We start from the raw sequence: 18,515 nt of genomic DNA, 5'->3' as shown, positions 1-18,515 counted from the left end.
ACGGTAACTACCTTTTGTGTTGAGTGAACTCACCTCTCTGCATATAACTACCTTTTGTGTTCAGTAAACCCACCTCACTGCAGATAACTACCTTTGTGTTGAGTGAACGCACCTCAGTGCATATAACTACCTTTGGGTTGAGTGAACTCACCTCTCTGCATATAACTGCCTTTGTGTTGAGTGAACGCACCTCAGTGCATATAACTACCTTTGTGTTAAGTGAACCCACCTCACTGGCTGCATATAACTACCTTTTGTGTTCAGTGAACCCACCTCACTGCAGATAACTACTTTTGAGTTGAGTGAACTCACCTCACTGCATATAACTACCTTTGTGTTGAGTGAACTCACCTCACTGCAGATAACTACCTTTGTGTTCAGTGAACTCACCTCACTGCATATAACTACCTTTTGTGTTCAGTGAACCAACCTCACTGCATATAACTACCTTTTGTGTTGAGTGAACTCACCTCACTGCATATAACGACCTTTGTGTTGAGTGAACTCACCTCACTGCATATCTACCTTTTGTGTTGAGTGAACTCACCTCACTGCATATAACTACTCACCTGACTGCATCTAACTACCTTTTGTGTTGAGTGAACTCACCTCACTGCATATCTACCTTTTCTGTTGAGTGAACTCACCTCACTGCATATCTACCTTTTGTGTTCAGTGAACCCACCTCACCACCTCTGAATGGCTGAAGAAAAACAAAATGAAGACTTTGGAGTGGCCTAGTCAAAGTCCTGACCTGAATCCTATTGAGATGTTGTGGCATGACCTTAAAAAGGTGGTTCAGGCTAGAAACCCCTCAAATAAAGCTGAATTACAACAATTCTGCAAAGATGAATGGGCCAAAATTCCTCCAGAAAAGACTCGTTGCAAGTTATAGCAAATGCTTGATTGCAGTTATTGCTGCTAAGGGTGGCCCAACCAGTTATTAGGTTCAGGGGGCAATTTCTTTTTCACACAGGGCCGTGTAGATTTGGAGTTTTTTTTCTCACTAAATAATAAAAACCATCATTTAAAACTGCATTTTGTGTTCAATCATGTTATCTTTGACTAATAGTTAATGGTTTTTGATGAGCAGAAACATTTAAGTGTGACAAACATGCAAAAGAATAAGAAATCAGGAAGGGGGCAAATAGTTTTTCACACCACTGTAACTACCTTTGTGTTGAGTGAACTCACCTCACTGCATATAACTACCTTTTGTGTTCAGTGAACCCACCTCACTGCAGATAACTACCTTTGTGTTCAGTGAACCCACCTCACTGCTTATACCTAGCATCCCCCCAAGATGGACAAAATGGACAAACCAGGTAGAGGAAGAGGTAGAGGCAGACCCAGAGGAAGGCCACCTGGCATCGGCAGGTCTGTGCGAGGTGGTGTTGCTGTGATTTCGTACGGACCTGGCCCAAAGTACAGTGCTCAGAAAAAGGCACGTGCCATTACTTCCCAAAATTGTGAGGATGTGGCTGAGTATTTAACACAGAACACCTCATCTCCCGCAGCCACCAGCGCTACAACAAGCACCACATCCGCTGCATTTGACACTTCGCAGGAGTTATTTGTTGTGGAAATCACTGATTCACAGCCAATACTGCTACAACAAGATAAAGGCGCTAAGCAAGTTACACCACCTCATACGTCTGAGTTAGGTGGCGATAGTATGGACGTAAAGTGTGAGGAGGGGGATGATGAAGCACCTGAAGTTGGTGCAGTTGTGGAGGTGTCTGAGGAAAGCGAAGCTGGGCAGGAGGATTATGAGGACGATTATACGGATGCCACGTATGTTCCCAATAGAGGAGATGACCAGGGGGACAGTTCAGAGGGGGAGCCAGAGAGGAGTAGCAGGAGAAGACTCCATGAAAGAAGCAGAAGAAGCTCGTCCTCAGAAACAGCTGGGGGCAGTGTCCAGCGCCATGTATCGCCAGCTATGGACAGGCAGCCAACATGCCCTTCAAGTTCAGCTGCTGATGCCACCGTAGTGCCATCACCCCAAGGGGGCTCAGCGGTTTGGACATTTTTTAACGTGTGTACCTCAGATCGGAGCAAAGCCATCTGTTCTCTCTGCTTCCAAAAATTGAGCTGTGGAAAGGCCAAAACTCACGTAGGGACAAGTGCCTTGCGAAGGCACCTGGAGAAAAGGCACAAACAGCTATGGGAAAAAAACCTGAGGAAAAGCAGCACCCAAAAGACAAGCCACCCTCCTTCTCCTCTTCCTCCTTCAGGTGCATCATCTTCTTCAGCCGCTTTCTCCCTTGCACCTTCACAGCCACCCTCCTCCACACCGACTCTGCCCTTGAGTGGTTCCTGCTCCTCTGCCTACAGCAGTAGCTAGGTGTCCGTGAAGGAAGTATTTGAGCGTAAGAAGCAAATTTCTGCCAGTCACCCTCTTGCCCGGCGTCTGACAGCTGGCGTGGCGGAACTATTAGCTCACCAGCTATTACCATACAAGCTGGTGGAGTCAGAGTCTTTCCATAAATTTGTGGCCATTGGGACACCGCAGTGGAAGACACCAGGCCACAATTATTTTTCACAAAAGGCCATACCCAAACGGTACCGTGCAGTTGAGAAGCAAGTGGTGTCATCTCTTGCGAAGAGCATTGGGTCAAGGGTCCACCTGACCACGGATGCCTGGTCTGCCAAGCACGGGCAGGGCTGCTACATTATGTACACAGCCCATTGGGTCAACCTGGTGACCGATAGCAACAAGCAGGGAGTACGTGGCTGCGCAGCAGACCGACTTGTGACGACTCCACAGCTTGCAGGCAGGCCTCCTGCCACCTCCTCTCCTTCTCCTCCTGCTACATCCTCTTCGCTGTCAACCTCCTCCTCCTCCTCGGCTGAGTGGCAGTCGAACTCTAGCGGTGCTGCCATCTCCTCCTCTCCAGCTACACAGCCCCATCTCCCCAGAGCCTACGCTGCATGCCAGGTACGACGGTGTCATGCCATTTTAGACATGTCTTGCCTCGAAGCGGAGAGTCACACTAGACCAGCTCTCCTGGCTGCTCTTAATAAAGAGGTGGAGCAATGGCTGACCCCACACCAGCTGGAGATCGGAAACGTGATGTGTGACAATGGCAGCAATCTCCTTTCCGCGTTGAATTTGGGAAAGCTGACACATGTACCCTGCATGGCACATGTGCTGAATCTGGTCGTGCAAAGATTTGTCTCAAAGTACCCAGGCTTAGAGGACGTCCTGAAGCAGGCCAGGAAGTTGTGTGGGCATTTCAGGCAGTCTTACACGGCCATGGCACGCTTTGCGATCATTCAGCGGAGAAACAACTTGCCGGTGAGACGCTTCATTTGCGATAGCCCGACTCGCTGGAATTCAACCCTGCTCATGTTCTCTCACCTACAAGACCAGGAGAAAGCTGTCACCCAGTACCTGTATAATTACAGTAGAAGGACACAATCTGGGAAGATGGGGATGTTCTGGCCACCGAACTGGACACTGATGCGAAATGCATGCAGGATCATGCAGCCGTTTGAGGAGATGACCAAGCTGGTGAGTCGCGCTGGAGGCACCATCAGCGATTTGATCCCCTACGCTTACTTCCTGGAGCGTGCCGTGCATCGAGTGGTGGATGAAGCTGTGGAGGAGCGTGAACAGGAACAGTTACGGCAGGAGGAGTCGTGGGAGCGATTTTCATCCGAACCAGATGTTTCCTCGACACCTGCGGCACCACAGAGGGGGGAGGAGGAGGAAGAGCAGGGGTCGTGTGGGGAAGGAGAGGAGTCAGACTCGGATGAGGAAGGTGTTTCTGTGGAGGAGGAAGAGGTGGCGGCAGAAGAACAACCGCAGCAGCCGTCACAGGGGGCTTGTGCTGCTCCACGTTCCCGTGGTATTGTTCATGGCTGGGGGGAGGAAGAGGACTTACGTGACGTCACTGAGGAAGAGCAAGAGGAGATGGAGAGTATGTCTGCATCCAACTTTGTGCAGATTGCCTCTTTCATGTTGTCCAGCCTGTTGAGGGACCCCCGTATCAAAAAAATCAAGGGGAATGACCTGTACTGGGTGGCCACGCTACTAGACCCTCGGTACAGACACAAAGTGGCAGACCTGTTATCAACTCAACAGAAGGCGGAAAGGATGCAGCACTTGCAGAACAAGCTGGCAATGATGCTTTACAATGCGTTTAAGGGTGATGTGACAGTACAACGCAATAAAGGTACCACTGGCAGTAAGTCCACGCAGGCAAGGACAGGTCGCTCCAGCGATCTCGGGGTGATGTCAGACATGCGGACATTCTTTAGTCTAACGCCTCGCCGTAGCCCTTCGGGATCCACCCTCCACCAACACCTGGACCAGCAGGTAGCCGACTACCTGGCCTTAAGTCTGGATGTAGACACTGCGAGCAGCGACGATGAACCCTTGGTCTACTGGGTGCGCAGGCTTGACCTGTGGCCAGAGCTGTCCCAATTTCCCATCCAACTTCTCTCTTGCCCTGCCTCAAGCGTCCTGTCAGAAAGGACCTTCAGTGCTGCTGGAGGCATTGTCACTGAGAAGAGAAGTCGCCTAAGTCATGACAGTGTTCAGTACCTCACCTTTATCAAAATGAATGAGGCATGGATCCCAGAGGTCTACTGCACGACCGAAGACTAAGTCAGTCCCCACACACAGCTTCTCTGCCTGCAGGCCGCTTGACTGCCTTCTCCGCCACCACCAACAGGGTCGAGGAATCTAGGTGGATTCCTGAATTTTTAAGGCCACTGCTAGCAGCAGCCGCTATACTAATTTTTCTGGTGCGTGTACATGCCTGCCTAATTTTTCGGCTGCACTGCGGGCGGCTGCAACAAAAAAATAAAAGCCATGTACATGTGCCCATCCCCCTTCGTGATCATTACCTTGCCGCGGTGAAGGGGCTTGCGTATCACAATGAAGCAATGACCGCCGGCTATATGAGTGTCTCGGGTGGGGGTGGCACACCAAAGATAATAAGGTGTTCTGTGTTAAATAGTCAACCACGTGCTGACAATCTTGGGAGTTAATGGGACGTGCCTTCTTCTGAGCACTGTACTTTGGGCCAGACAAAATCACGTCAGCATGACCTCGAACAAACCTGCCGAGTGGCCTGCCTCTGGGTCTGCCCCTGCCTCTGCCTCTACCTGTTTTGTCCATATCAAGGGGGATGAAGTGAAAGGTATGCACTGACTTGACTAATACAATGTGCAGTCACACAAGTGCAGTGTAAGGTAGCAGTGACTGGTATTCAGAATCAGAATCAGAATCATATTTATTTCGCCAAGTACAACGGGGGTTGTACCCGGAATTATTTTTGGCTCTTACAGGGTCGGAGATGGTACAACACGTGCATGCAATTCAACACATACAATTAGGTACAGTGGGGAAAACTGGAGTGCTGTGTGAGGGGAGCCTGCCAACTTCTGACGGCGCTCGCTCGCTCCACAACAGCTCCAGATGCCCCGCAGTGTGTCCTGGAAAGGAGTGGTTAGAGAAAGAGAGAGAGAAAGGATAGCAAGAGAAGAACCAAGGCAAGAAGAGAGAGAGAGGCAGGGACCTTATGGGGCTGCAGATTAAAAAAGAACACCCCTGGGTCCGACAATCAGTCCAATTGGTGTGCAGGGATCTCCCGAGGCAGCAGCAGTGAAGGATCCCTCGATGGGAAAATGGGCCAAAAATCCGTATGAAAGGTGGTTGCAGGCAGAGTGGACCCTGTGCTCCCAGCAGCTGAAACCCACAGAGCCAGGACTGTAGAAGAGAGAACCAAGCTCTCCAGGGCCCAAGGGGATCCAGGGCTGCCAAGGGGATCCAGGGATCCAGGGCTGCCAGGGCTTTCCTGACAAAAAGGATCCTCAGGCCTTGGTGGATGAGGGATGTAGAAGAGAGGACCAAGCTCTCCAGGGCCCATGGGGATCCAGGGCTGCCATGTGGACAAAAAGGATCCTCAGACCTTGGTGGATGAGGCCTGCCATGGCTTCTCCCATGTGCAGTGAGAGGCTGGGGGCAGCAGCGGAGGACCAGCTGTGACCCACCTCTGTGCAGCGACCTAGGATCCTCCGGCAGCGCTTGCTGGCTGTGAACGGTGGGGGAACAGCTGTGCGTTCCCCCACTGCGTTCCCTCCTTGCATCCTGGTCTCCATAGCGGCGGCTTCCTGGTCTCCATGGCAGTGACTTCAGGGGACGGCTGTGGACGCTGGTAATCACCTAGTGGAGCCATCCTGGATGATGCTGGGAGCCGTTCTTGGTGACACGCTGCCATCTGGTCTTGTTTCTGTTTCTTGTGTCTGGGTGACACGCTGCGGTGCCTGGTGGAGTCAGCGCGGGTGATACGGAGGTGGCGGTGGCCGCCTCTCCCATGCCTGCACGTGGTCCCCGTCTTCACGCTGACCCGCGGGCTGCGATCCGTGGCCGGTTCGGAGCAGGATCAGCCGTGCCCATGTCTCTCGCCTCCCACCTCAGCAAGAGCGGAGCTCAGAGGTGAGTGTAGGCAGAGATATTGCCTTAAAAAAGCAGAAAAGGCCGGAGCCCTGTGGCCGTGGCGTCCGGGTCCGGCGCCATCTTGGATACTTGAATACATTGTATTACAATACAATGTGCAGCTGTCACACAGGTGCAGTTAACAGGTATGCACGGACTGGTATACTAAATCGGGTGCAGTCACACAGGTGCAGTGAACAGGTAGCAGTGACTGGTATTACAATACAATGTGCAGCTGTCACACAGGTGCAGTTAACAGGTATGCACGGACTAGTATACTAAACAGTGTACGGTCACACAGGTGCAGTGAACAGGTATGCAGGGACTGGTATTACAATACAATGTGCAGCTGTCACACAGGTGCAGTTAACAGGTATGCACGGACTGGTATACCAGACACTGTGCGGTCACACAGGTGCAGTGAACTGGTAGCAGTTACTGGTATTACAATACAATGTGCAGCTGTCACACAGGTGCAGTGAACAGGTATGCAGGGATTGGTATTACAAATGTGCAGCTGTCCCACACAGGTACCGTGAACAGGTGCAATGACTGGTGGTATATTACACTGCTTGCATTCACGTAGGTAGGTAGGTAGGTGCACTGAACAGTGAACAGGTGCAGTGATTGGAATTACAAATGTGCACGTGTCACACACAGGTACCGTGAACAGGTGCAATGACTGGTGGTATATTACACTACTTGCGCTCACGTAGGTGCACTGAAAAGGTTACAGGTATGCGCTGCAGGGATTGGAATTACCAATGTGCACCTGTCACACACACACAGGTACCGTGAACAGGTGCAATGACTGGTGGTATTAACAATGCGTGCGCCCACATAGGTAGTTAGGTAGGTAGGTGCACTTAACAGTGAACAGGTGCCGTGATTGGGATTACAAATGTGCAGCTGCCTGTCACACACACACACACAGGTATATGCATTTTCTTTGGCATGCCAAACTATGCAGGGTCAAAAAACCAATACCGCAAAGCGGTCGCCCAATCGGTCGCTTTGGGGGCATGGGGAAGCCTCCCCATGGCGCTCCTGGATAGTGCTAATGTAGCATGAACTAATTCTCGCAGAACAGCCGCTTTGCGGTATTGGTTTTTGACCCTGCATAGTTTGGTATGCGAAAGCAAATGCATATTTGCATGAGCATTGCCTCATGAATAACCAGTTAGACCAGATTTGCAAAGCCAGATATGTCAGGTGTTCACTTGGTGTTTAATGCACACATTAAACTCTCTGTGGAAGTATTAGCAATGCATGCGTTCACGTAGGTATAGGTAGGTAGGTGCACTAAACAGTGAACAGGTGCAATGATTACAAATGTGCAGCTGCTTGTCACACACACAGGTAGTCACTGAATGTGCTGGGCCTGGCAGTGGCACAGTAGTAATTACCAAGGCTGTCTATGCAACACAAGTGTCTGTGGGAGACGCACACAAAAAAAAAAAATAGATCACAAGAACAAGATTAGCTCTCAAAAGAGCTGTTGAGGGGTGCATTTTTTAGCAATAAGAATCAGCAAGGAGCAAGCTAACAAGCATACAAGAGCCTAACTAAGCTTTCTCTATAGCTCTCTCTGCAGCAGCAGTAGCTCTCCCTTCTCTAATTACTGCAGGCACACGAGTGAGTCCAATGTCTGACGCTGCCTGCCTTTTATAAGGGGGGGTGGGGTTCCAGGAGGGAGTGTAGCCTGATTGGCTACAATGTGCCTGCTGACTGTGATGTAGAGGGTCAAAGTTGACCCTAATGATGCACTATGGGGGCGAATCGAACTTCTGGAAAAGTTTGCGGTTCTCCGCGATCGCGAACCCCGAAAGGTTGCCAATTCCCGTTCGCCGGCGAACCGTTCGGGCCATCTCTAATTTAGTATTGAGGTGTGGGGTCTAGTCAGTGTAAGAAGCAGATCATCTGTGAAAAGATTTGCCTTATATTTCTTTCCAGCCACGGTCACTCCATATATATCGGTCATCGTACGTATCCTATCTGCAATGGGCTCTATTACAAGAGCAAAGAGAGTGCGAACTTCCTTGCCTCACCCCCCATTGAATTGAAATAGGGAGACCAGAGATCGAGGGGAGCTTATTGGTTGCTGTAAGGGCCAAATATAGGGTTTTAACTGCTTTCAGAAAGCCACCCCAGATTCCCACCTTCTCTAGTTCTGCCAACATGTACTGCCAATTGATGGTATCAAAGGCCTTTTCCATATCTAATGACAGCAAGGCCATGGGTGTCTTATACTTATTGGCGTGGTGAATAAGGCCTAGAACCTACCTCACATTATCCAGGGCTTGACGGAAGGGGATGAATCCCACCTTATCTCTGTGAATCAAGGGGCTAAACACCTTGTTAACCCATGCTACCAAAATAGAAGTAAACATTTAAAAAATCGATGTTGAGCAGTGATATTGGCCTAACATTCTTTAAATTCAGGTGATCTCAGCCCCGTTTAGGGATTACTGCTATGACAGACTGGAGAAAGTCGGGGGCCGGTACTTTGCCCGACAACAGAGAGTTGAAGAGTCTGACAAGATATGGTTCTAGGGTAGCAACTATTGGGTATCTTTCATTTTTTGCGTGTGTGGGGAAGAGGATTATGCATGCGCTAGCCATCCTCCCCCCCCCCAGCCCCCCGCCCCCCACCAGAGGTGCAGTGGCTGCGCTCCTGAGCAGTTAGAGTGCTTGGGGTGTCAGCACTGACCCCCATTTCCTCGAGAGAGGTTAGGGTGGGGGCATGTGAAGCCTACACACAGTGCCCCTGTTGAAATGCAAAGTATTTTGTTTGGGCCAACTCCTGCAAGGCATAGCAGTGAGTTAGTTCAAGACTCTGCACATTCTGGCTAACAGATGCAATATGCATTTGCCCTGCCCTTTTAATTTGTCAATAGACATTTTGGTAGCCAGTATATAAGTCAAGTGATTCCTGGTTTAAGCCACACCTGTCTTCTAAGTTGTGTTGTTCTGTCTTAACCTTTTTTTTTTTTTTTTTTGAGAGGCTATTTTGATTAGGGTACCTCTAATTGTCGGTTTATGGGCTAGCCACAGTATATCGGGTTTCACATTGTGGACATCATTTTCTTGAAAGTACTGTTGGATGGATGCTTGTCTCTACATCTGCCCGTATAGCAGTATTAGAGAGTATGTTATCATTGAGGCGCCACATTACACATCATCTATGTAATTGGGGATCAGTGAGGCTGAAAAGAGGGGGCACACAGCAAGGAGATCCTCAGCTGGGTCTGTAATTTTGCTGGGTGTGTGCAGAGACTGTGTGCTGCATCTCTGTATGCAGAGGATAAATACAGCAGGAAGTGTGTCAGTGCAGGGCAAGGTGCTCTGTGGTCACATGGGGTGCAGGTGTTGTCAGGTGGGCAGGAGGGGCTTAACATTTTGTAAATCTTTGTTTCTGCATCACTGTGGACTTATTGTGCTTTTAAAGGGATACTGTAGGGGGGTCGGGGAAAATGAGTTGAACTTACCCGGGGCTTCTAATGGTTCCCCGCAGACATCCTGTACCCGCGCAGCCACTCACAGATGCTCTGGCCCCGCCTCCGGTTCACTTCTGGAATTTCTGACTTTAAAGTCAGAAAACCACTGCGCCTGTGTTGCCGTGTCCTCGATCCCGCTGATGTCATCAAGAGCGCACAGCGCAGGCCCAGTATGGTCTGTGTCTGAGCAGTACACTCCTGGTGACATCAGCGGGAGCGAGGACACGGCAACGCAGGCGCAGTGGTTTTCTGACTTTAAAGTCAGAAATTCCAGAAGTGAACTGGAGGCGGGGCCGGAGCATCGGTGACTGGCTGCACGGACACAGGATGTCTGCGGGGGACCATTAGAAGCCCCGGGTAAGTTCAGCTCATTTTCCCCCGACCCCCCTACAGTATCCCTTTAAGCACCAATGAACTGGAAAAAAGGCAGATGTTTACTTACCTGGGCTTCTTCTACCCCACCCCTCCCCCACAGTCTGTAAGGTGCCTCTGGATCCCCTCCTATGTGCTGCTGCCGCTGCTGAAAAATCTGCGACTAGAGCGCTAATCATGGGGTACTGCACCTGTCCGTCCCATCTGTGTGCTTCCTCGCTTCTGCTCCCATCCGCTGGAGCGTTAATTGCATGCACAGTACAAATGTTTAGAGAACCGCATAGTCGCAGAACGCTACCAATGACGACTATGATCGAGGAGTGTATGGAGGGGACCACATAGGTGCACTATGCCACAATTAGAGCTCTAGTCACGGGTCGTTCAAAGGTGGCAGCAGCACATAGGAGGGGAACCAGAGTATGCAGAGGGACCTTATAGACTGGAGGGGGGGGGGTCTGGAAGAAGCCCCAGGTAAGTAAAAATTCTCTTTTTTTACCAGTTCAGTGGCGCTTCTCCTGATGTAAATTGGGTACTTGGAGGCTGTGTAGTATTCCTGAATGTGTTGAAAATAATTTAGCAGAGAGGACTGTAGAGGAGATGGATGTCAGGCACACAAATGTGGGTTGTTGTGTTTTTCCTTCCATGTAGTAAATGGCCAGTGTGGTATGCTTGTAAAATGTTCTGATTGTGTACCTTTGAAAAAAGTACTGCATTATTCCCATGAAAAAAGTGACCATGGCCCAGTGGCGGCTCCAGGATTTTTTTTTGGGGGGGGGGGGGGGTGCTTTGCAGGTGCTGGACCAATTTCTGGGGTAAGTGATGGCGTGAGGCAAAAAATGGGTGTGGTCATGACCAGATGAGGGCAGAGCTAACTGTAATTTAAAGAGAACCCGGGGTGAGAGTGATATGGGGGCTGCCATATTTATTTCCTTTTAAACAATACTAGTTGCCTGGCAGCCCTGCTGATCTATTTGGCTGCAGTAGTGAACTGAATTACACCAGAAACAAGCATGCAGCTAATCTTGTCAGTTCTGACAATATTGTCAGAAACCCCTGACCTGCTGCATACTTGTGTTCAGAGTCTATGGTTGAAAGAATCAGAGGCAGAGGACCAGCACGGCAGCCAGGTAACTGGTATTGCTTAAAAGTAGATAAATATGGCAGCCTCAATATTATTCTCACCTCCGGTTCCCTTTAAAAGTGCAACGCAAAGACAGTGGGCCCAAGTTTTGGTGACCCTTTCCCCAGAAAATTCACATAATTGTGCAGGTTTTCTCAAGAAAATACACGTAGTGTGAGCAGATTTGCCCAGAAAACACGTTCAATCATTTCGGCAGATTTGACCAGAAAACATGTTCAATTATGTCGGCAGATTTGACCAAAAAACACATTCAATCATGTGGCAGATTTGACCGGAAAACACGTTCAATCATGTCGGCAGACTTTACTAGAAAATACATGCAATCATGTCGGCAGGTTTGCCCAGAAAATACGTGCAATCATGTCGGCAGATTTGCCCAGAAAATACGTGCAATAATGTCGGCAGATTTGCCCAGAAAATACGTGCAATCGTGTCGGCAGATTTGCCCAGAAAATATGTGTAGTCATGTCGGCAGATTTGCCCAGAAAATACGTACAATCATGTAGCAGATTTGACCAGAAAATACGTGCAATTGTGTTGGCAGATTTGCCCAGAAAATACATGTAGTCATGTCGGCAGATTTGCCCAGAAAATACGTACAATCATGTAGCAGATTTGACCAGAAAATACGTGCAATAATATGGAAGATTTGACCAGAAAATATGTGCAATCATGTGGAAGATTTGACCAGAAAATACATGCAATCATGTGGAAGATTTGACCAGAAAATATGTGCAATCATGTGACAGACCTGGCCAGAACAGACACCTGCTGCTAATATAAATTTAAAAAAAACATTTACTCACCTGCAGCACTGCAGACCTCCTCCAGGCCTCCGTCCGGCTCGCAGCTCCCCCGATCCTTTGCATAGTGCACCCGGCAACTGTCTGAAACTCCCGCGCTGAGCAGGGCTATGGGAAAATGGCGCCCGAAGCCCTGCACTGCAGACTCAAAGTCTCTAGAGCAGGGCTTCGGACGTCATTTTACCGTAGCCCTGCCCTGCCGGTGTCGGAGCTGCGGGCTGCTGCTGTCAGTGAACTGACACGGCGTCTATTAGACACCGAAAGTCCGTTCACGCTGGGGGGTGCTTGGAGAATTTTAGGGGGTGCTTCAGCACCCAAAGCACCCCCTTGGCGCCGCCACTGCCATAGCCACAGTTTAGCCCCACCCACAGTGCTCCTTAAAAGTGTGCTGCTGACTCCGTCCCCAATCTGTTTAAAATTTTGGTTGTCCAGATTTTTTCTGCCTTTTTGTTTGTGAGAAATTAGGTTGGTATCCCTGAGATGGAGTGAGGATACATATACAGCAGTCAGATAGAGATTGAAAAGGCAAACAGTGAATAAGCTGGGAAAAAAATACCATTAAAGGACTCACAAACCAAAATATCTATTTTTTACTCACCTGGGGCTTCTTCCAGCCCCTAGCAGTCGTGTCAGTCCCTCGCTGCAGATTCGGCCCTCCTCGGTGCCCTGCAAGGCCACTCGCAATGATCGTGACCCACCGGCGGGGTTGGCTCTTCTGCGCCTGCACGGGCACTCGTGCCCACGTCATCTGGTGCATACTGTGCCTGTGCACAACTTCTGCCCTTGCAGGTGTAGAAGAGCCGACCCCGCCGGCAGGTCACCATCATTATGGAGAGGGCCGGAGTTGCAACGAGGAACTGACATGGCTGCAAGGGGCTGAAAGAAACCCCAGGTGAGTAAAAAATATATTACAATTACATTAGACTACAAAAATACAATTTTTTCAAAATTTGCCTCAGGCGGCAAAAAGTCTAGGGCCGGCCCTGAATCTAATCCTACCGTAGTCTAATGTCCTACCATATTATTATTATTATTATTACTGTACGCATTTATATAGCACTGACGTCTTCTGCAGCACTTTACAGAGTGCATAGTCATGTCACTGGCTGTCTTCAGAGGAGCTCACATTCTAATCCTACCATAGTCATAGTCAAATGTCCTACCATATTATTACTATGTATTTATATAGCACTGACATCTTCTGCAGCACTTTACAGAGTACATAGTCATGTCACTGACTGTCCTCAGAGGCGCTCACACTCTAATCCTACCATAGTCATAGTCTAATGTCCTACCATATAATTATTATGTATCTATATAGCACTGACATCTGCAGCACTTTACAGAGTACATAGTCATGTCACTGTCTGTCCTCAGAGGAGCTCACAATCTAATCCTACCATAGTCATAGTCTAATGTCCTACCATATTATTTTCTGTATTTATATAGCACTGACATTCTCTGCAGCACTTTACAGAATACAGGGGACTGTATAGGGGAAGGAAGAGATAATGCTGTTATGGGGACCACTAGTGTATGGTATGTCAGCTTCAAATAATGGGATTCGTGGGCCCTGGGTTGAACTTTCTCTGGTGGGCCCCCAGTGTCCCAGTCCGACCCTGCCTCTCTGGCATACCCCCTGTCCGGGTGTTAGGTGCCTTGAAACAACTTTTCCATCTCTTTTGTGGCCAGAAACAGTCTTTGTAGGTTTTAAAATTCTCCTGCCCATTGAAGTCTATGGAAATTTGCAGATTCGCCTTATTCGCAAATTGTTGCAGAGATTCAAATTCGCAATTCACAACCCAAAATTTGATATTTGGCCCATCACTAGCTATGACAGGCCAAGTGTCAATGCAGAAAGAGGCTTTTATATCTACATCACCCAATGAGAGCAGGAATGCAAATTCCAACACAGCTGAATGGTAATCACTCAATCCTGTGTTAAATGCATGCAACGTTTTGTAGTGACATGTATGCAGGGAATTCAGCACTGTCTGGCTGCAGATCAGCTGCAACAAGCCATAGGTGGATTCATGACAACACCCTGACCTGCTCTGAACTGCACTTATTGTAAATGCTAGCAAAACTATGCAACTAAATACATGCACAGAAATCAGAACTGCCTGGTTGCAGTTCAACTGCAACCAGCAGGACATGCTACAAGAGAGATCATGACATTTAGGTTATCGTATACAATGCCAAGCAGCGGTAGTTAAAGCAAATACAATTCTGGTATGCATAAAAAGGGAAATAATATCTTGAGTTGCTAGTATACTACTCCCTCTGTATAAATCACTTTTGAGGCCACATTTAGAGTATGGCAAACAGTTTTGGGCACCACACTATAGAAAGGACATTTACCTTCTGGAACGGGTAAAAAGACGGGCAACTAAATTAATCAGAGAGATGGAAGATTTCACTTACCAAAAAAGGTTGGACAAACTGGGCTTATTTAGCTTGGAAAAAAAGGCAACTGAGAGGTGACCAGAGTAACATGTATAAATACATCAGAGGGTTATACAAAAGCTTAGCGGATAAGCTTTTGTACCCTAGGCTTGTACAATGGACAATTGGACATGATTTCTGTATGGAGGAAAAAAGTTTTTGCCATCTATTTAGAAAGGGGTCCTTCACAGTGAGAGTGGTTAAAATCTGGAACATCTTACCTCAGTAAGTAGTTATGGCAAACTCTATATTTGCATTTATACAAGGCCCAGACCTTGTAAGTTTTTTTTGCCTTCCCCTGGATCAGCTGGGATATGTGCAGATTCAGGTTGGTGTATTATTATTATTATTATTATTATTATTATTATTATTATAATATTTTTTTTTCTGGTTGGACTTGATGGACAGATTTTTTTTTTCAACCAAACTAACTATTTAACTTTTTGTGGACTATGAGATTATTAAAAAGACATCTCAACTGACCCAACCACCTTAAAATAAACATGGTATTCTGTCCATTATGGGGTCCTGATGCTATAGTATACGTCTCCTGATCTAAACATTTGTTTACATTTAGCAGTTTTCTATAAATGTTTTCTAAATGTAGGCATCTCAGATTTTTTATTAGTTTCAAAAACTATGTTAATAATGAATGAGTGAACAAATGAAATACCGAGCAACAAAACAGACTCCGCGATGTCAGCATCAATCACAAAATGTAAAAAATACAAATAATAAAGAGCTACAAAGGTTCTTTCTAGCATATGGTAAGATAATGCATAAACATAGTGATCATAGTAGGTCTAGATATACTCATACGCCTTAGGAAGAACAGACCTGGTACCAAGGTTTCCAAATTCTCTCAAAGTTCAAAACATTATCCATGATGGTTGCATACTTGCATTAATCTTCGCACTTATCATTTATAGAATTTGAATTTTGGCTATAGTTTTGTGGTAGTTTAGATCAAGCTTAAACCATTGGGTTGCAAAATACTGTAGGTTTTACTTCAGTTTCTTCACTTTTTTTTATTTATACATTGTGCACGTTTCTATAAGGAGTCAGTACTGTTCCTAAACTTATATTTAAAAAACATCATAACTACCTAATGTTCAACTTTTTACACCTGCAATAGAACTAAACAGTGGTGTTGAATCAGAAAGATGACTAACACTCACAAAAGGTGGGTTGCAAAAAATGTAACTAAACAAAATGACAAAGAGGAGGCTAAAGGCTCATACACACATCAGACTATAGTCTTTGGAAAATGAAAGATCACAGACCAATCTTACCACCCTTCATGTAGTATGAGAGCCATACTCTACACAGTCTTTTCTATGGAGCTGAACCCCACATCAGAAAAAAATCTTTGCAAGATGCTGCACACACAGATGCTGTACAGACACAAAAGATCAGTATCTGCTAAAGATCTGTTCCTGCCAAAAATCCATTCCTGCAAATTTCAATGATAGTCTATGAGATCTGCAGATCATCATACACACATGATTTAACTGACATTCATCTGCAGATCAAGCAATCATCCGCAGATCTGAAAATCCATCCTGGTGGATCTGATCTGCAGATGAATATCAGTTAAATCATGTGTGTATGATGATCTGCAGATCTCATAGACTACCATTGCAATTTGCGGGAATGGATTTTTGGCAGGAACAGATCTTTTGCAGATACTGATCTTTTGTGTCTGTACAGCATCTGTGTGTGCAGCATCTTGCAAAGATTTTTTTCTGATGGGGAGTTCAGCTCCATAGAATAGACTGTGTAGAGTATGGCTCTCATACTACATGGAAGGGGGTAAAATTGGTCTGTGATCTTTCATTTTCAAAAGACTATGGTATGATGTGTGTATGAGCCTTAAGGCTACACAGGCTAGGTATATCTCAGCAATGTCCATATTCTCCAATAGAGAGATTTTAGTATCTAACATGCAACTGCAACTAACATGCAATTTATACACACCAATAGCCTAAAAAAAAATAGGAGAGTAAGTGAATGCAGATTAACATAGAATTTTGTTTCAGAAGGAAAGAAGAATGCTAAGGTTTATTCAGCCCTTGAATAAACATGTTATTGGTTATGAGCCTATGTGATCTCTTCAGGACATGAGTGATTTCCTTGCTTCTCTTTTTAGATTTAAATTATTTTTCTGCACACCTCTAGGTTTCTGTTTATTTTGTAATTGAATTGAAGAATATTTGAAATTTGCATTCCAAAACATTTAAGTAAATCCAGCCTTACCTCTGTTGGAGAGATGTTAAACACTTCTGCTATTTTAGCATAAAGTTCTTTGACATTAGTGAAGCCCTCTATTCTTCCAGTAGAGCTGCCATGTGCCAGCTGAGTGTGGAAAACTAGTCTTGGTTTAACTCGTGGGTGGTGAGAAGTTGCTGCTGGCTGGCCTTGTGTTGATTCATGTAGCACATTATGCTCAGTCTCCTTGATCTTATTATGAGTTGTTTCTCTTGCGGGAATGCACTCTATTTTCTCAGAGTCTCCTATTTTCTCCATGCCTGCAATGTCCAAGCTCTCTGTATTTTCTGTGCTTCCTGATAAGTAAATTTTCACCACTTTACCAGAAAGGTAGATGAGAGGCCTAGTGACACACTCAGACCTGGAAAAATAAATAATAGATTATAGCCTGTTCATTTTGGAGTGTACACCTTGTAAAATGATCCTATGTTGACAACAAAGAGCAGTAACCTAAATCTCCAGCTCAGGTTATTCAGCAAGATTCTGTCAGTTGAAAACATAAGGCACAAAAACATAGATGCAACTAGACTCAGCAAACTAGGTAAGTCAGAGAGCATTACAATAAGCTACCCAAGGCATTCTGTACACAGTTTAAAACCTTTTGAGTTTTTCACTATAAAATCTTTCCTCATCCCTATTTACATTCTGAAATCTTTAGTCCTGTCAGGTGATCTCTGCAGAATGTATGTTCACTGAGAGGTCTAAAGCAAGTAAACATCACTGGGAGGCCATGGTTACATACCAATATACAGCAATATATAGATATAGGAAGTGTTTTTGATGCTGAAACCAAGAAAATTGCAGTAAAAGTGAATATTCGGAATAATTTACTGCATTCTATTATATGTCGCTACAGTGCCTCTTTAAAATAATCCTGAAAAAAAAACTAAGTTTCTGGTCTCCTGTTTGGCTCTTTACCTTACCTGTGTAGAAATAATGAACACTTTCATCATAACATAATAGGACTATAGTAAGGATAGATTGTGAGCCCAGCAGGACAAGTAGTGACATGACTATGTACAGTGTAAAGCACTGCAGAAGACATCAGCGCTTTTGCCATCTATTTAGAAAGGGTTTCTCTACGGCAAGGTTTCTCAACTTAGTCCCCCGAACCATGTTTGGTTTGCAGCAAACCACAAACATTCACAGGTGAGGTATGGTAATTAGTGTCTCAGCAGAGCTCATTAATAAAGATGGCTCAAACCCCAGATTTTGGGTTCGCGAACTGCGAACTTCCGCAAAAGTTTGCGAATCTGCGAACTCGGCGAACCGCAATAGACTTCAATGGGCAAACTTGAAAATCTACAAACACTGTTTCTGGCCACAAAAGTGATGTTTCAAGGAGTGTAACACCTGGAGGGGGGCATGTCGGAGTGGGATACATGCCATGTCCCGGGGAAAATTACGGATTTGACACACAGCAGGGTTATAATCACATTGCATTCCTAAATTGGAGGCATAAAGTGCTTGAAACCATCTTGCGTGTGTATACATGGATCAGCAGGTGGTGTAAGTAGTGTACTGCTTCACACTGACAG

At 46.5% G+C, this 18,515-nt stretch overlaps 1 protein-coding gene across 1 annotated transcript in view; it reads right to left on the bottom strand.

Moving 5' to 3' along the window:
• Window positions 1-18,515, bottom strand: part of GIPC3 (GIPC PDZ domain containing family member 3) — a 1,046,927-nt gene that overhangs the window by 879,663 nt on the left and 148,749 nt on the right. Inside the window, exon 3 of the mRNA XM_068233843.1 lies at window positions 16,966-17,338. Coding sequence (XP_068089944.1) covers window positions 16,966-17,235 — 270 coding nt within the window. The 5' untranslated portion in view covers window positions 17,236-17,338. The remainder of the gene's footprint in view (window positions 1-16,965; window positions 17,339-18,515) is intronic.

This window comes from Hyperolius riggenbachi, chromosome 1 (assembly GCF_040937935.1).
Source record: "Hyperolius riggenbachi isolate aHypRig1 chromosome 1, aHypRig1.pri, whole genome shotgun sequence".
Classification (NCBI taxonomy): Eukaryota; Metazoa; Chordata; class Amphibia; order Anura; family Hyperoliidae; genus Hyperolius; species Hyperolius riggenbachi.
This window is presented reverse-complemented; position numbering and strand designations above follow the sequence as displayed.